General features: G+C 37.5%; 1 protein-coding gene across 1 annotated transcript in view; it reads left to right on the forward strand.

Annotated features, from left to right (window-relative positions):
* rgs6 (regulator of G protein signaling 6) overlaps nucleotides 1–20,321 on the forward strand; it is a 73,065-nt gene that overhangs the window by 36,378 nt on the left and 16,366 nt on the right. Inside the window, exons 3-6 of the mRNA XM_072362585.1 lie at nucleotides 13,756–13,852; nucleotides 16,490–16,540; nucleotides 17,559–17,665; nucleotides 19,421–19,472. Of these exons, the coding sequence (XP_072218686.1) occupies nucleotides 13,756–13,852; nucleotides 16,490–16,540; nucleotides 17,559–17,665; nucleotides 19,421–19,472 (307 nt within the window). The remainder of the gene's footprint in view (nucleotides 1–13,755; nucleotides 13,853–16,489; nucleotides 16,541–17,558; nucleotides 17,666–19,420; nucleotides 19,473–20,321) is intronic.

The raw sequence follows: 20,321 nt of genomic DNA on the forward strand, positions 1-20,321 counted from the left end.
CTCGGCATGCTGTGCATCTTGCTGCTAGGACGAGGCTCTGTTCAGTTAACCTGAAATCACAAGACACGCACTCTTAAGGGGGCAATGTTATTCTGTGACCATTTCAAGTCCACTCTTTGGAGTAAAAGTGTTGCCAAACCATCTAGTTTTATAATCCCTCAAGCTTTAGTTGGGGATATGAGTATGATGTATAAAGTTATTAACAAGACTGTAGATAAAATGAATGTACTGAGCACTATCTGCAGGTGGTAAAGCATACTTGAATGCATTTTCTACCCTTCATGCCCCTGCTTGACCTTTTATGGACAACTGTTCAGAAGCCAAGCTAATGAATACACATTTGTTGAGCTGTGTATACAGTGTAAAGTGAGGTTAGAGCACATAGAAAAGCTCCTTCTCATGCATTGCTGCCTGTGGATACTGTGATGAGTTTTCCTGTAGTAGATACTGTTTTGGAAACTCAACACATGCACTTGCTTGTTTCCTGCCCATCTTTTGAATGACTCTAAACCCTGTGTGTGTGTGTGGAACATATCAGAAAATAATTTCACTTGATTCAAGTGAATGTTTTTAGCTGGTGATATTTTCTTAAAAAGCATGGATTTTCCCTTCTTAAGCCATGTTTAAGCCTCTTGACTTCTGCTTTAAGGGAAATTCTTAAGTGAAAATATGTTTTGTTGGAATTGTTTTTTAAGATTGATCATTGACTGTTTTTCAGGGTCCTGAAACAGACTATTTATGGATGTGTTTTACTGGTGCTGGTAGAATGTAAGTGCAGCTCAGTATCAACTCTAATTGGACAGCATGCTTTGCTGTTGAATATGTTGAGGAAACCCTTGTGACTGCTTACTCAGACCTTCAGTCTTCTCCTTTCTGAGTGCAGACATTGTATGGACAGGCACACACAGCACATGAAGTAATTGCACTGGTCAGAACTGGCAAATAATCACATATTTGACTAAATGCAATATAAATGAGGGAATCAGAGCCAGCCTCCTAAAAGGACTTTAATAGAAATGTCAACATCGATGAAGAAATTATTCAAGGCACTGTATATGAATTTTGACTGTGCAGCAAAAAGTAGCTGATGAAAGAAATCAGCCAATTTGATAATTCTTCTGCCCATTTAAACTGTGGATTCTGGGGGGAAAAAAGATAAGTTTCAATTCATTGAGCTTTGCCATAAGATTTTAGATATAAATCAATTACAGACACATTTTGAGGGAATTTGGGTTATGTGCTTTAGACACTGCAGCTTTGAGACAGATTTTCCTCTCTGGTCCCTAATTGCCTCGCTGCACGAGTTCATTAGCATAGTACTGAGCTCCGAATTGGCACTTAAATATGTCAAAACATGTATAAACCAAAGAGCAAAACTACCCAGAGATTTCAGAATCTTTTTTTCATGTTCTACACAGGCTGAAAGGATAAGGCTGAGTGTCCACACAGAGCCAAGCATAGTGTCTAACAGATGGCGTGAAGACGGATTCCTCTCACCACATTCCCACCAGCTGTTTTCCTTCACTATCTTCAACATATTTTCCCCCCAGTAAGACTAAGGAGCTGTGAAAATGTCTGTTTTAGACTTTAATAATTTCCTTTTCTCTGTTTCCTGTGAACATCATTCACTGTTTTGACAAGTGCTTTTGAAAAAAACACAAGTAAAGCAAATAAATTGAGGTAAAGAATAGGAGCCAGAGAGATGATCTCTCTGAGTTATTGAAGTCTTAGCTTCTATTCTTCAAAAGAGCAGGGCCTTCTCTGTGGTGTGTAAAAACAATATATGAACAGCTCATCAGGGTGGGGATGAGGGGACTTGGAATCGGGGTCATCAGCATGCTTGTATCATTCTTTAATCCTGTAGAAGAACTCTGATCAGACCAAATCTGTATCCTCCACCAGAACCAAGATGCTTGTCCCACACTGCTTTGCCACCAACATGATAAGAATATGAAATTATCAGACACTGGCTGTTCAGAACAACACTGACCTTTTATATTTTTTACTTAAAAAACTAGAAGTTTTAGTAAACTTGTTCATACATTGTCCAAATCTGGCAGCTTGTTTTGTCAAGAAAGAGAAAAGAAAAAATGAGTTTTTGTATTTGTTTAAAAGTATTATGTAATTCTTGTAAGCACCTTTGTTTAAAGAAAACACACCTCGTATTTTAGCCTTGTGTTTGTACTTGTGTGGGTATGAAAGGTAATTATGACTCTTTTTTTTTTTTTTTAAGAGCTCTCTGCTCTTTCTTAAGAAATAATAAGACCCATTTCTAGCGCCCACACATCTCCTCCTGGCTTTTCTGCAGATCTAGGTTTATATTAAATCTAATTTTATATCCGCTGAATATATGCTGTCGCAGTCATGCTTTCAGTGCTATAAGACTATACAGGGCACAGCGGTGCATGTAATCATACATTCTTAGAGGGAACATGAATGTTTCAAGGTAATCAGTTGTTGAAACATTGCCCTCAGTCTGTTGGCTGATCTTTAAGGGAAAAGTTGAGATGAACTGAGATTTGCATTGGATTCATACAAGCTACTTCCAAACTACCAATGTTTTTCTGCATTTTTATACCTTAGTCTTCTATTGAGTGAGGAATTGGAATGAGAAAGTCATTATTGGACAGTGCTCTGTCAAAAGGAAGGCATTGTTAATATTGTTGTTTTGATAACTTCAAAGCTCTGAGATCCCCAAAATCTTTGGAAAGAATCCTGACATGCTCCAAAAGAGCTGAACAATCTTTTTCTTCCTCTGTCAATGCTTTTTCGTGCTGAATCCTTGAAGTATTGGGTAAGATAAAAAGGTTTTAATGAGTGCAGTTCGAGACACCCACGCACACGAGACACTTCCCTATTCACTCAGAATGCGTAGCAGGAGAGCACCAATTGTAGGCTAATGGATTTCTCTGACAAACTAAGAATGAAATCAAAATGGGCCATCTCACATGTGACAGAAATTTACGTCTAATTGAAATACTTTACCCTTCTTTTTTTTTTTTCTTCTTCTGAAAATGTGAGACTGAAATGTGATACACTTTTTGTCAATGTATACGTTCCTTTCTCCAAGCAAGAGGACAACGGATGCATGCATGGAGAAACTAAACAAATGGATCTTAAATTCTAAAAACGGTTTAATTTCTTAATGTCTGGATGTCGTTTCCAGCTGGTAATGACAAAACGACCAATCCCATCTTTCAGAAAAGTTTTTGAAGAAAATATCTGATAAATGAACTGATTCACGGTGATGCCATGATTTGCTGTTGTCATACTTTTATTCCCATATGGGCAAACTTGAAGAACAGAAAATAATCAGCCTTCCCCTGATGATTGCTTATTCCCAGGTATGTATGTGTGTGGCTTTGAGACGTGAGGTCAGCTCTGTTGGTGTCCCATGCCAGGAGCAATGAATACTTGTCTGAACTAATTATTGCTCTGGGAGTGTTTGGCCTCAGTTTACTTTCTGCTGTCTGTGGCTGGTAAGCTCTTTGCCAGACAAGAAACATGACCGCCCATGTTTTATGAGAACTTTGACCTCTCTTCTACCATAGGAGGATTATTCACCTTCTTTTTTTGACTGAAAAGGTTGAATTATATGTAACCAGAACTCCCAATGATGCAGGAATGATGTTTCGACCTCAAAATATTCAGGTTGTGACACCGCCTGTGACTCATACTGTCCAGAGCTCAGCTGACAAAGTCTGGACTTTTATTTAGCATTTTCAAATGCCTTGAAAGCTACATCTTTTCAACATGCGTCTCAGTGATGGTAGGTGGTTTATTGCTCAACCTAGGTTGAATCCAAAGCCCAGTGACAGCTGTTGGAATATTTTCACTTCATTGTATCTTTGTTTAGAGCTGTTGGTATATATTTGATTTAGTTTTAGAAGTAACTGTTAATAAAATTAAAAGAAATCTCTGCACATGAGCATACAAAAGCCCTGTAGGATATGCTAATACAGCCTATAGTTATATTTTGAATTCTTTGAACCGTGTGTCGCAGAGAATGTAACGGACTACTGAAGTCTAATGTAAAATAAATCCTCCATCCTTGAGGACATATTAGTGCAATAAAGTGGAACAAAGTAATAAAACAAATAAGGTTTTTGTTCACACACAGTAAACTCCCCTTTGTTATCCTTCAAAGGGCAAGCAATCAGCAGAACAATATTAAAATCCCTGTCTTGAAACAGACCTCCAAGCCAGCACCTACCACTCATTAATAGAAGTTAAAGTTTTTAGTATATTGGACAAAAAGGACTTCAAATTCCCCTGAGGAATGGCTGAAAATATAGCTTGACACTTGGAATAAAAACAATTATCCTTCTGGGACCTTTGCAGCTTGGTCTCCAGTGGTAATGTGTGCCCTTTCTTGATTTATATACTGACTATTATTAGTGATATCTGCTGATTTCAATATATATAATTAGTGTAAGGAAATAATTTATAATTACTGATGCTCACTGTTCTTTAGTTATTCTGTCTTTGGATTCCAGTTGGATTGAGTTCTGTACAATTTTTAAGAGGCAGACACCACAAGATGAAAGGAAAGTTCATATCTGGTCTGACAGCACTTTAAAAAAAATCAGTGAAACCCCTGTGAAGGTGGATGGTGAGTATGTAAGGGCTTTACACTGTTAGATAGCTGCTTTCAAAAGAAAAAGATCAGTAATGAGGAGGCTTTATTACTTCTCTAAAGAAGTAAGGAACATTGTCACACTTTGCTCCCCTACCTAACCTTTTCTTAGCCTTTTTGAAATAATATATATATATATATTTTTATTGAGGCAGAAGAGTTGAAAGAACACTGTAAAATGAAAATTAAAAACTGATCTTTCATACCTAAATCCATTTAATCTTTTGACTTCTGCTCCAGTCAGGTTGATGCCTAGTTGCGCTGCTGTCATCAAGGGAACCCTGCTCTCTGTGCAGTATGTGTCATGTCCCAAAGGTGTTTGGGATGCCAACAGAGACTGAGGCTGCAGTTACTCTAGTTGCAGTTAGGGCAGAGTATTGCAGTCTAATCAGACACCCTTTTTTGGCCAGCTACTATAGCCTTGGTACATTTGTTTTGTTTCATGAAGATAAGATTTTAGTTTTCTGAAGAATTTGCTCCACTATCAATGATTACTTATTTCACGCAAGAGTTTATAACTTTACTTGTCTTCAAAATAAGCATTCTCCTGTCAAGGTTGTTGGTCATAAACACCATTAAGCGGATTTAAAAAATCTATTGTTTCCACACAGGCTACTTTAGATGGGTTGCATTGCACTTACTATGATAGATACTTGCAATTCTCACTCAGTCTTAATCTGTTGCACACCTTTCCTCACAGTACAGCAGTTTTTCCTCTGTCAAACTCAAAAAGTGAATGAATGTGCTGCTTATTCTTCCAGCTACTCAAATCTATCAAATACTATTAAATGGATTGTCATTCTATTTTGAAAAGACAGTTCAAATCTCTCAACATTCACACAAAAATCCCGAAGTGTCTTAAAAATTACTCTGGGATGGAATCGGCTCTCAGATGTAAGCATTCCGCTGTGGTTAAGCCATCCTGTTGTCATTACATTTCCATTAACGGTCACATCAGCCTGCCACCAGATGCACAGGACTGTCACATTTCTGTCTTTTCAGAAACCTGTGCGCTCTTCAGGAAAATGGCTTCACCATCTTAGATGAATCATTTCATCCACTCTCTGAGAATCACAGTTCATTGGATGCATGTGTGTGAGGCAGTGTGTTAACATGAAACATGCATAATCATTTTGACTGAAGTCTCCATATTTGATGAAACTAACTTGACCTTTGCCTGGTTGGCATGGTAATTCTCCTCTCAAATGAAGAAAGCTATCATCTTGAATAAAATATTATACTGAATGAGGGAATATCCAATTTATCTTATTTCAGTAACTATACGTGGAAGTGCATAATTATGAGCTGTACGTGCCCGGACTTTACTGAACCATTTTGTATCTCAGGAAAGCTTGATGATCCGTCCTTTTTTTTTTTTTTTTGTTTGTAGATTTATGCAAAAAGACAGAAATCACAGCTGTTAGTCTCTTCATGTCAACTGTATCCTGTGCAAATTTTATCTTTTGCTTTTATAGCAGAGATCATTAAATAAATGAAGACATAGCATGCATGAACCATGGTAAAAATGAAAATGGCCCACAAATGGTTCAACAAACCACTCTCTATGGGTTTTGGGATTTACCAAGTCCCACACACTTTGTATCCACTAGCTTTGTATGATTGTATGAAACTGTCACATGGTTTAGTACAAAAGTTTACTTTTGTTTATAGCTGCAGATGCGATGTACACTGCTGAACCTGAAACTGCCATTGAGTACCCAGGGACTGAGATACTGCAGTTCATGACTTTGGTTTCCAGCCCCACCTAGTTTTACTTTTGCTTTTTTTTTATGTATTTATTTATTTACATGTTTTGACAATGTTTGTGGCGTTTTGATGGCATCTTTACAGCCTCTTAAACATGACAAAACCAAAAAATAATGCCTACGACTGTATATTTGCAGGATTTTGCACAGAAATGTTATTTATGACAGTGGTGTCAAATCCCACAACTCAAGGGGGAGTCAAAGACCAAAGGTTTGAAGAAATGGCAGCAAACAGGATCTTTCGACTTACTGAGGTGTTCTTATATTTGTTTAACTTTTAAATGACAGCGGCACCAAATTATTAGTTCTCCAGAGGAGTTCATACAGTATTTGTTGAAGAAGAGACCCTGTTAACCACTTCAGTTACATTTTGACCAAAAGCAACTGGTACTTAAATGCCCCAGGACATTTTTCAAGGAGCTAAAAGATTATTCAAGCCTGGGGTATTCAGCATTTCCACTACGGTCCGGAAAACACTGTATATTAGGCCAATTAAGGAAGTTGACGAGCGTGGGGAGGAGGAGAAGGGAAGGATGGAGGAGGGAGGGGTGGGGATGACTGGTGATGACTGTCCTTGCTGCTGTGTCATGGTTGCAGCACTCTCTCGTCACTGCGCTGTAAGTGTATAGTGAGGCAGACAATATAACATCAAGAATATTGGAATGATCATTGAATGTTAAATACTACAAACCCCACCAAAAAAAAAATTGTGAGATCTCAAACCCCTGAAATTAAAGTGCAATGTGTTTACCATGCATCATTTCGCTTACCGTAAGTTAGAGCATAGATTAGTTCCTGTAAAACACAAATGGTGTGTGTCGATGGTAACTGACATAATGGATCCTGGTTTAGCTATAGCTGATAGACGATCTTCCAACACTACTTCTGCTTTGAGAAAAAATTTAATACACCACATCACTTCAACCTCAGAGACACTGATATTTCAAGTTAATACCTAATTATGCTGCATTTGACAGGTTTCTATCAGTTTGGTTGGGTCTTAACAAGTTTTTTTTCTTCTTTAGTTGGCACTTGACCTTCTGTGAGAGGTTCTTGTCAGCATGCAAGTGCTGCTTGAAGATACAGAGGAATATGTTGCAATCAGGTGCTTGTGCAGGATCTTGTGAAGGTAATATGCAGATGTGCTGAAGTGCTTCTATATAAAACCTAATCACTTAGTGATTTCTTAAGACTATTCGATGACTTAGTTTACTTAATTAAAAATACACAAATTCATAATCAATCCGTTTATCCATTGATAAAGTATCAGTATTGCTGTCCTTGTTTAGAAACACACATCTTCAAAGCATGAAATGAATATAGATATTGGTTTGCTCCTAAAGAATTATTAACAATCCACCAGTGTATTTAACTGTCTGTTACAGAGGAGTTTTAAGTGTGGGATAAACTGATTTCTGTCTGAATCTTTGAGGACTTTTACTATGGCTTTGCGTAACAAGCCATTTGGTGCTTCAGACTGTAGGTGGAAGAAAGATGTGCTTTGTTTGACTAAAGAGTGCTACAAATTCCATTGGTACAAGCTCAGGTGAGAAGTGAATGAGGCTTATTGTGTTAGTAGTTCTGTATGTATCTGTGCATATCTACAGGAGTTGGGAGTGAGCACAAAGCAGTATACAGCTCAGCAGAAAGGACAAACTGTCTTTCGGAGATTTTAGCAATTGGGTAGAAAAATCTCCAAGTTTCACTGGAACATGTTTCAGGAAATATAGTACAGCTTCAGTACAGAGTTAAACTATGCAAGCTGCAAGGATATTCTGCTCCGAGATGGACTTGATTGCCAGTCTGTTCGCTTGTTCTCCAGCTGGCCCTCAACCAGACTGCTATTGATCTGTCAGCGTGTTAAACTGTCGCCGTGGAGATGGTTTAGAAAATTCACAGCTCAGGGAAGATCATTTTTCTTTTTCTTCTCTCAATGTGATACCCAGGTAGCGCAGTATAGAAATTGCCACCCCTTATGGCCATGGCTGACATTTTCTCTCCCAGCAGGATGCATACCTGCTTCACTATAGCAACAGTCTGTCTTCTCTCCCACAGACTTTTCTTTGAACCAGGAAAGACTAATTGCAGCTGTTTCAGGGTCAGGAATTCTGGGGGGCTTGTTTTACAGAAATGTGTACTTTTGTTGGCCTGCTCTGCATGTATCTGAGCATGCCAGGTTGCAGGCTCAGCTGTGACTTATAGTGGCATCTTCACATGGCGTGGCAGACTCAGGGGGTTGCTTGATTCTGAAATACTCTTGTATAGATCGCTTTTCTGTCATAAGTCAACATGTTGACTATTTAAGCAGCGGTATTTGGATGGGATATGGATTTTGTTTCCTAGACATTTATTTCACAGCTATAGTTTAACCTTCAGATTAAGGTAAACAGAAAAGTATGTGACAGTGTCATGTGACAGTGTTGGGTAGATTTTTCTACCCAATCCCTAGAATCTCCAGAAAGATAGTTTGTCCTACCACCAAAATCTTGGTGGATGGGCTTGGGGAATGTCTGGTTTTCATATTGGATGTACTTTCACAATACACCTCAGATATAATTACAAATCAGCAATTTGACCTCTTGTAAATATCCCTTAAAACATATGTTTTTTGTTAGCTAACTTTGCCCATACAATAACCTACATTTACTTTACACATTTTAGTTGGGTACAAAAATATAAAAGTGTTGCCAGCAGACTCATGGCATTCAGTTTGCCTAAAGGAATCATTAGGTAGCAATCAACTACATAACCCCTGTATTAACCAACCTATCTACTAAGGTCCCTGCCAGCCCACTAGCTGGTTCATGCTTACTGTGAGGTGATAACTCTGTAATCAGGCAGCTCCCTTCCCCACAGGGAATTAAATTCAGCAACAAGCAAAAAGTCACTTTCTCCTACTGCCTGCACTCTCCTTTCCTTCAATCTGATGGCATCTGAAAGTGTCTGAACAAATAATCCCTTCTATAAAAATTGTAAAGGCAATTTCACACAGCACAGGGATAGTACATAACCAAAAGAAAAACACTTATTTTCATAAACATGAGGAGCCCTCCTGATGCAGGACATTAATTATCACATAACCATTCAAAACCTAACCCCTTTATCCTGACATTAACACAGACCTTATGCCAGTCGAACCCTAACCCTTGATACATGGTCATAAAAAGCCTGCAATAAATGCTGCCAAAAGGCAACGATTATGTGACAAGTATTATCTTAAATATTCGGAGTAGTGTAGCACGACATCCACTTAAAAACTATGACTACAATTAATAATAGTACTGCTACTTTTAGCAGCACATGAGCTGAGCCTGGAAGATCTAATTATTGGTGTGATCTAGTCACTGAGTTTCAGCTGTGGATAGTTGGAATCTCGGGTACATTCAAGTAGATAGAAATCTTTTTAGTCATTTGTCTCAATTCCTGCTAAGTGACTGGGATAGTTTTGGTTTGCTCTGTTCAACCATTATGGATACCATTGATTTTGGCTAGTATGACAACTAATTCAATGCATATTTACAGGAAGCTGACTGTAATGCAGCTATGACTCTTGTTGAAATATTCTTTGATATGTGTGAAATGTGACGTTTTATGTTCCTATTTATTATGAAAACGGAAGTATTTTGTGCAATTCTTTTCAATTTTGGCATCTTTCCCTTTCTTTCTGTGTTTGACTGTTTTGTAACTTGCAACAAACTTGCTGTGGATTACTGTTTTGATTAGAGGGGCTGGAGTAGATTTGTCCTGACAGTGGAAACCATTAAAGTCATTCGAGTGGCTGTCTCCACACACCGTCGAGGTCTTGTTAGAATTATATTATTGTATTGATTTTGAAGCACAGCCCAAAGCTTCTTGTATCTTTGCTAATGGCAGAAAGCCAGCATCAATTTTGTTCAACGTGGAACAAGGTGACAGCAATTTCAGGGCCAGAGAGGTAAAAGCAGAAGGCTTGTCTTTGCAAACTGGCCAACTGGTTGGATGAATCTGTGCTTGGAAGACAAGAAAATTAGCTTTTGAGCTTTTCTTTCTTTTGTAATGCCTGTTGTTGTGCCTGGAAAAATGCAATATGCTTTGAAAGTGTATAGCATATGATTGACAAAGAGCAAATGAAAATGCATGCAAGTTAATTCTCTTTCTTATAGTCTTTGGAAATCGTGGATATGAATCTGCCGAGCCAAAAAAAATATGGTTATCAACACACAGTTGAACATCCTGTGTGTGTGTGTGAGCGCGCGCGTGCGTGTGTCTTTGTGAATGGATGCATGGGGCTTTTTGTTTAGTGAACTAGATTAGAAAGTTTAAGTACAGAGTCTGTTGACATCAGGGAAAACATTGGTGTTTTTTGAGGTTTTTTTTCTTAAGGGATACAATGCCAAACCAAATTCTGTGCCTACTGCAACAGAATGATTCAGTTGTAATGTAAAACAGGCCTGGCCTGTCACGAACCACTGCTGGTACAACATGAAAGCATTTGTTGAAATCTGACAAAGGAGGTGCTGAACTGTGAAATCCTGTATCAAATATGAATTGTAAACATTTTTGCTTCTAAAACTAAAGTAATTCTTTTCCACAACTCACAAATATTTAGTTTTTCAGCGCAGTGGTAAACATGTTTCTCTCCCAACTTTAGACACATTTATTTATTATTTTGTCATAATGTAATGACACGACACTAAAAACTTATGAAATAGACTTTACACATACATATAAAACAAGTGGCCCAAGAACTTTAAAATTTCAAGATAAGGTTTGTTAATGGAGGTGAGGAAGTATTACATTAGTTAAATAACTTCAATACTTGTGATGTGTTTGAAGAATTAGGATACATTGACCGAGATCTTCAGATTTTTTTTTTTGTATTTGACTATTTTTCCCAATATTGACAACAAATACCTTATTGCAACTGTCCTGTAGTCTGGATATGTCAAATACTAAAATGTGGTTGTTTTGTCTTACTTGCTAAGTGTTCATGGGATTAAACAACATAGTTAAGATCTTATAGGCATCCTTGAACATATGAAACTATGCAAAAAGGAGGAGTGAGGGCAGTGCCTATTTTATCCTGTTTTTTTCCAAATCTTTTTTCTGAGGGGAGGTGCAATGTCTCAGACTTTGAGAGCCCCTGTTCTATTTAATGTGTAGTATATTTATTGCAGTCTGAATGAGCCTGTTCTGGAAGTAGTAATGTAAACTTAGACCATGTGTGGGTGCCTGATGGCTAGTTTTCAGATTAGAAATGTACTCATAAAGCTAAAAGGGTTAGACAACTCACAGCACACTGTAAAGGTAAGCTGAATGTGTTCTCTCAGATCACTTGGCTCTGTGCATGCAGGACTTGGTCATACATGTTTTGTATTTTGCTTTTTCTGCACTTCTTTGTGATCAGGTTTAAAAATCATATGCACCCACTTTTTCGCCATTTATTCGATGCAGTGTTTATATATAGCTGCTTTATTGTGTGGTAGTTTGTGATAGCTGTCTCCAAAGCGACCAACTTCTCACTTCCCACTCTCTGACCCAAATAAAAAGTATCTGTGCTGAGAAGAGGTGACAACCTTGCAATCAAAACCAGAGTAAATCATGTTCTAATATCATTACTTTAGTGCAGAGTCGGCAACATGTTTCAGTCAACGTCTGTGCATTTTAGACAATGGGCCACAGGTATGTGCTGCTCTTTTGAACCCCAACTTCTACTTATATCTTATGTTTTTATGTGAGATTTGTCTTTCATAGCATCACAATTAAATACAAGTCCTGTATAACCTTATAAAAGAACTGAATTCAGATTGCAGTCATTTGTATTCCAGGACAATTTGATTCTTAATGTCACAAAACATATTTATATTTGTGACCAGATGTTGGGAAAGGACATTAGAATTATGGTGCCACGTTGCATTTTAAAACCAAAACTAATATAAGTATGTTTCTCAGCCAGAGGAGCTCGGTGTCCGTGGCAGTATTGTTTGTCAGACCAAAACTTTTTAAGATGCATGTAAACATGCTGGTCTGACTGAAAAGTGGTTGAATCCCTCCTGCATGTGTATTGCTCAACTGGTCTCAGGACATGCTCCAAAATTTTTTCTTTTTGTGAGAAGGCTCAAGTGTGTGTATAGAAATATAGCTGATGTCCTAATAAAGCTGCTCCAATCCACATTTTTTCATGGACTTATGCCAATATTTTATATGTATTTTTTCCCAAAAAAGCAAGAAGTCAAACAACATATAATCTGGCATCTATTTCCCCTGTAAAGCTGAGTTTATTTCTGACTGCACAGTCCCACACCACCTTTCCCTCTGTATTTATGGGCAACAAGCTGAGCTGCATTTGATTACAACTTCTCTGCATTGTTCACAGCTTCGTGACTTTGCTTTTTAAAACAACCAGCCTTACATTTAGTATCATGTGGGACCAACGTTGGCTAAATTCCATCAAAGCATGGTACAAGACACAGCCCCAGGGGCACAGATGCCCTTTTCCTCCATCCCCTGTTTCTTGTAAAGCTGAACTTCTTTGAGAATGTTGGCACAAGTACACAATTCAATCATTTCTGCAAACATACCACTGATATCAAAACACAATTTTAGTCAAAAGTTGATATCATTGTTATGATGTAATTTGGTCATGTGTAAGCGTCATGTTTTGGTGCAGAGACAGCTAGAGAAAGTCTATGCTATTATTTCTGGCAGCAGGCCAGAACATGTATAAGGGAAAAGGTCTTTGTTGCAAAGTTAGCTTCAACAAGAAAAAAAAGTTCTATCATAAGGAAAACAGTGGTTTTCTAAAAGTGGATATGGCAACACACATTTCTCAGTTTGGTTAGGTCAATCTCATTACTGGGTACAACTATTTTGGCATGAGCCTACCATTGAAAATGGTAATGTGTTTTTTTTTTCTCCCTGTAACAATTTCCTGGAATGCTAAATTAATTTGATAGAAATAGGCATTTGCATTTCATCATCAAAATAATCAGATGCATTGGTACTGCAGAATCCATCAATGCCTTATCTTGAAATTATGAAATGTACATTCCTACACTTTTTTTTGTGTCTGTGTTTTTCAAACCTAAGTAAGCATTAGATATGTCTAATTTCATGGACTGCTGCTTTAAAACTGATTTTTGAGGACTAAAAAGAATGCAGTGGTTAAAAAAAAAAGTCCACCTCTTCACAAAAATTTGAAGTCACACTCTATAATATAAACAATACATGACACCTATCCACTCATTTGATATAAAATATTAAATACATATTCCAACTTTTGTTTAAATGTACAGTATTCAAGTTTGAGTTTGATCAAGCTTTGTTTGTTTCTCCTTTTCACCTTCTCTCTCACTGTCTGAACTTTCTCTACAGATTGAAGACATTGTCACTCAAATTCAAGATCTGACGGACGGCGTGCCCATCAGAACTGTCAAAAGTTTCATGACCAAGATCCCCAGTGTGGTTACAGGTGAGGAGTGTAGAAAGAGATTCACAATCACTACACTGTAGCGACATTAACCATAGAAGTGCACCAGTGAAAGACAGTAAGTGCCCGGTGTACAGACATGAGTGAAAGATAAAAGGACATCCCGGAAAATGCTGAGATCCTCAGTTCTTCGTGCTACTGGAATGGGGAAAAGATGACATTTTACTCACTTGTTCCCAGGATAGTTTGTGTGGGGAATGAACTTTCATTTGACATTTTTTAATGTGTTTGTTCACTTTTATTTTTTTTTTGTCAGGATTTACCATTAGAAGAATATCAATGTACAATAATCCACAGTGAAAAGGCAAGCTATAACACTTTGGTTTTTCAACAGATTGAACAGCTGTAATAATAACAAGCTAGGATTGCTAGTAAACTGATCTTATCAAAAGGACTAGTTAACTTTTGCCCAAAGATAAGTTAACTGCTCTCTATAGCTATCTAATTACCATCTCTCTATGCACAATTCCTGACTTTGACAAAAAAATAAATAAAATTCTAGGGTGTTCTGTTATAATGGAAAAACCCAATACTTACATTTACATAAACATTTAGGCTCAGCAGAATCTCACTTCTATCTGTTGTCCTTAAGATGCTGTTACAATTAACTGGAGTCTGCATGGCGTATCATACCACTGGCTCACAGATGGCTATGTTGGCTCTTATAGATGATTGTGTATGTTAGTCAAAGTCAAGCCATTACATCTAGTAAATTATTCAGCCAGACAGTGGGCCTCTGAATGACAAATATTCACTAGTTTTATCTCTCTTTGGCTCTTTTTGGCTTGTATAAAAGAAAAGCAGACACTGAGCATTACATCGTTAATACTATCCTTGCAGGCAAACATGCCGTGTGATGCTGAGATTCCTGTGACACGAGCTGGGAGAGCAGTCAGAAAGGAGTGAAAGATGGATGCAGAACAATGTAGAGCAGTCCAGAGCAGTCTCGGGATCTAAAACTAGGTTGAAGGTTGACATTTCAACAACCTACTGATCTGACGTTCTGGAGTGACCCATTAATTTCAACTTGCCTGGACCAGAAACCTGGCTTCTAGAGATCTGAAAACAGCTGTGCACTGACTCTTGCCACTCAACCTGGTTGAGCTTGGACAGCTCTGCTTAGAACAATGACTCTGTCAAAGGAAAGATATACCAAGTTTAGGGATAGATTAAATTAGATTAGATGGAACTTTATTGATCCCTTTGGGAGGTTCCTGCAGGGAAATTTAGATTCCAGCAGCATCATTACAGAATTTTTTAAAAAAAAGTCAATAGTTCAAGCTTATGGATCTTCACCAAAAAGACTTTAGGTATTTCTGTCAAATGTAATTTAAGCAACTGAGTGAAGGTTCTAAATACTTATTAAAATAGGACATTTGAATATTTTCTTGGAATACACTCCCAAAACACTCCTACAGCTTGACTTTGTTTTGTCATTGTGGAGAATATATAGATTTATAGGAAAATGAACTGATTATTTGAAATAACAATCTGAAACATACTGAAATGTGGAAATTTGAAAGTGTTTTGACATTTAATGGTAGTAAATGTCCAAAAAGCCATTTGCTGAGGTATCTCTCTCAACAGGGCTGTTTTTTAGTTTGTGATAGTGTTGAAGTTGTATATCCTACCTAGACCTTCAGCTGAGTCACACCCCTGCATTGTAGCTGCATTTCATTCTGGCTCTGTGTTGACACTCTCTTACTTCTGAAAAGTTTCACAGTAGAATAGCTGTGTTGCTGGAGGACAAGTGGGAGGACAACATATGATTAAATGTTTGGAAAAGAAAGTGTGACTGCAGGATCGGAATGAGTAATGCTGTCCTCCTACTGTCAAGGTGCCTCTAAGCAAGGCAATCGACTCCTGATTGCCTGAGATACAACTGTAGGATCCAGTGCGTTGTACTGCATCAGTGTTTATCAAAATTTAAAATGAAACAAACAAAAAAACACTATTAGCTAGTTGAACATGACTGGAGGCCAACTTGCCCATTAGCTGTAATCCCTTGGATCGATCATTGGAATCACTTTAACTAGCTGGAGTTGCAGTGGGAGCTGTGACACACCCCAAACAAACAAATAGAAGCTTAGAAGCTATTAATATTCCTCATTCTTTTCCCCTTGCTTTCAAGAAAGATCCATTACTCCAATATGCCATAAGCAGAGCATGTCAGTAAACACAATTACCACAGCAGTGGAATTGATGTGCAGAAAAGAAGCTCAAATGTTTACAGCTGCATGCAAAAGGCCAAGAATCTAATGAATGATGTTGACTTAAACATCACTTAATTCAGGAAAACAGCAGGGTAGCACAGATGAGACGATACTGACTCTATCTACGGGAGGTTTTACATCTCTTGAGCTTAAGATAAATAAAATAACTTGACTGTATTGTTTTTTAATTTTCTACCTTTTTTTTTTTAGAATTATTGTTTTATCCCCTTTAATCTTTTTTTGGCAGGAAGGTGGGGTATGATGGAAATAATGTTTAAAAATTGTGGCTTAAAAGATTGTACTGTACATTGCCTTGTTTTCTTGCCTTTAATGCCAGTCCCTCTTCTGCAGTATTTGTTTCTATTCTCTAACAGTCATTTGTCTCTACCGGTCTTACCTGATTTAGGTGCAGACATTGTGCAGTGGCTGATGAAGAATCTGTCCATTGAAGATCCAGGTATGTTTACAAAATGATACCTTACTGTACTTAAATTAAGCCACACTTTAGAGGTTCTTATTACTGTAGAATTGGCTCCCAATGTATATGAAAATCAAACTTTATATGGCACTTTTCCAAAAGAAATGTGACAAAGTGCCTCACATGGCTTCAGATGAAAATGAATATTAAGTAAAAACAACCTCAAACAAACCAAAACAACAGCATATAATGTAATAAAATTGTAGGGATAATTCAGATGAAATGGATCACTTCAAAATATTGTTAAGTTCTGCACAAGCCTGTTAATGATGCTTTGATCTGAATCAGGTGTGTTGAATCAGGGAAACGTTTAAAACCTGCAGGACAGAGGCCCTCGGGGACTGGATGTGGACACCACTGATCTATAGAATCAAATTCTGAACAAGTAAAAGTCCTCTAACAGAGACTCTCATTCTAAACAGGCTCATATTTTACAAAAATGTCAGATAAACAAGAAGGTGAAAGGCCACAAAAGGTATAAGATTTACAAGGAGCCAGTACAACGAGGCTTGAACGTGAGCAGTATGCTCTCTTTTCTTGGTTTTTCTTAAGTTTGGAAGCTGAGTTCTTAATAATCTGAAGCCGATTAATTGAAAATCAGTTACGCAGAACTCTGACCCTATGGTTGGTACAAATACTCAAAAACCTGGAAAATGAATCTGTCATTGAGTCATCCATGTACATTCCAAGCTCTACCTCCTTTAGCTAGCCAGGTTACAGGGTTACATATATACATACATAAATATATCTGTGGCTTCTCTTTAATTCTTTCAATTGACTAAAACATGTTTTACAGGTTCTTGATTTTTGAGGCTGATTGAATTTACATTGATTCCTTGTTCCAAAAGCTGCAAATACTGCAACTGCAAGTGTAAAATCAGATTTTATTATTCTTAATTTTGTCTCATGAATGAATTCCATCTGTATAGATATTGCATTGCAGATCACATGTGGGTTGCTGGTTAACTGACTGTTATTTGTGCCACTCCTTTTGCAGCTGAGGCCATGCACATCGGGAGTCTCATCGCAGCTCAGGGGTATATTTTCCCCATCTCTGATCATGTCCTCTCCCTCAAAGATGATGGCACTTTCTACCGCTTTCAGGTGAGCGCATCAAGTGATAAAGACACAGACCTGTAAGAGAGTTGGTTCCTTTCTGTTTAGGTTCTAATACAGTGTACATCCTAGTTTTTTTTAACCTATTTATTTCAGCACTTCAGGTAATTTTGTTAAGGTTTGTTTCATGGTACTGAGAACATTGGCACATAAAGAAAATAAATGGAATCCAAACATATTGTATTAATAACCTATGATAGTCATCCTCCAGACAGAAGATTAGGGGCTTAATCCCAAGCTTCTGCATGTCTTAAAGTGTCTTGGGCAAGATGAATGATCCCCAATACCATATGTAGAGTGCATGCATATTTATATGTATTACTGTAAAATGATTTTTAAAATTTGTAAATTTGGACCTATTAACATTGATTTGTTGGTCTGCTTACATTTTAATATTGTAAAATGTTCCAACACACCTAAACCCATGCTTATTTTCTTCTTCATTCTGTGGTATCAGATTAACAGATACCAGTTTAATCTGATTTTAATTTTGAATAGTTACATGAAGATACCTCAACCATTGAAGATAACTAAGTCTTTCATGGAATTACAACACATCCATCTTGATCTTGATGACAAAAGGCCCTGCTCGCTGTTTGCAGCCTTTTCGCTATTAAGTTGAGGTCCTGTGACCCTATTGAAATGAATGGCTATCTGTTGAAATATTAATTTAGCCAACAGTGGGGAAAAAAAATGTGGTTTCAGCGGAGTAGTTGGCTATCAAAAGTTGACAGTGATGCATAGTGTAGTAGAGTGGGCGGCTGTAGCTCGGGAGTAAATGCAGTCACCTACCAATCACCCACGTGCCGAAGAGTCCTTGGGCAAGACGCTGAACCCCATATGCACATCAGTGTGTGAATGCTTAGTCCATATAGACTACACAGTGCTTTATGTGCTGTGAGTGAATGGATGAATATGGAAAGTGCTTTGAGTGGTCAGCTAGACTAGAAAGGTGATATACAAGTACAGTCCATTTACTATTTAGAGTACAACAATTAATAATAGAAAATAATAATAATAATTTGGGAAAAATGGAATTGATGAAAGAAAATGAAATGATTTAGTAAAGGATGAAGAAATAAGAAGAAACAAATGGAGAAAAGAAACACAATGACAAAATGGAGAAAAAATACATTTCCTTAAAATGGAAATATAAAAAGGTTTTTTAGTTCCTCCATTTGGAAATCACAGAGTAGCACATGGAGAGATAAGAATGAGGGCTGCTGTTAAATGAAAGCAGACTGAAGTGCACAGCGCTCTAATTTGACCTTCGTTATTTTCCTTCAAAGTGAAGTGGAGGAAGGTCGAAGAAGCTTTGTAGACATAATCACAACTCATTAGTATTTGATTTCTAATTAAATGTAAGATAAAGCAACACAGACAAGAACAATCAAAACAATTAACACATTGTAATAACTCTGCTCACATATTTGTGAAACTGTCAATCTGGTTGAATTTGTTCTGCCTATTGTTTCTCTTTTATCCCTTGTTGTGTTTTCACATCTCTGCAACACCACAAAAAGTCATCTGTTCAGAATCCTGTCAGTCTTAACAATAAGTGTGTTTTGGTTGCTCACATATGGGGACAAATTAGTCCTCTGCAGTGCTGTCTCTCAGTGAAACAACGGTCTCATAAAGGTCATCGCCATCACTGCACTATTGTCAGTTGTTGACTTGCAGATTGCAGTCTTACAGTCAGAAGCAAGGCGGGATCGCTTTAGATTCTCTTTGTTTTGTCTGCAGGCACCATATTTCTGGCAATCCAACTGCTGGGAGCCTGAGAACACAGATTATGGTGAGAAGCTTCAATGAATATTGAATTCATTTGTGCTTTAGGGATTACTGAGAAATGCTAAATCATGAAGTTGCTTGCTGTATTTTAGATCGTTTTGTGCTGTAGTACTGTATTGGATTTGTATTGGAAAAAAAAAATACAATAATGGTTTATTTTGAGGAAAGACTGATGCGGTTGCTAATCGATACCCCAGCATAATATCGCGCCAGCCCAAATTCAGAAAATCTTTTTACCCAATTTGGATCAAATTTCTGTCCTGCTGGATGTCTGAAATGCTCCTGATGGCCATTACATTGCATTAAATGAGTTTGTGCATTCAGTTTATAGATTTAATGAACAGAAAATGCTTACGATGCATTCAACAAAGTGCAGACTACACCCGCAGCATTAGCAAAATATAATTAACAGTCATGTGTAATATTTACCCATATTTAGTGCAGCACTGTTCAGTGAATCCTTGTTTTTATACTCTCTAAGAAACAAATAAAGGTAAAGGTGTGTTTGTTTGAATGTGCCCGAATATTTGCCCCTTTTCCTTTTGAGATCAACTCAACCAATCCCTCATCAGTATGTGCGATATCTGTTTGTACACCAGCAGACAACCTACCATATGAAATATGTTAACCATTAACTAGTAAAAAGCAAGCAGACTTTCACTTTTTAGGTGCTCATGTTAAAGAGCCCAATATTTAGGGATGAGATCTGGAGATAAGACTTGAGACCAGCAGAGGAGTTCAAAATTTATTTTGTCTGACTTTGTTTTGGACTGAGCTGCTGCTGCTTGTATATCAGAGCTTTTTTTAATGAATGCATTTTTATAAAATGCATTGGGCTGAAGTCTAGAGGAAT

This window comes from Leuresthes tenuis, unplaced genomic scaffold, assembly GCF_036924035.1.
Source record: "Leuresthes tenuis unplaced genomic scaffold, fLeuTen1.0.hap1 SCAF_13, whole genome shotgun sequence".
In the NCBI taxonomy this organism is placed as follows: Eukaryota; Metazoa; Chordata; class Actinopteri; order Atheriniformes; family Atherinopsidae; genus Leuresthes; species Leuresthes tenuis.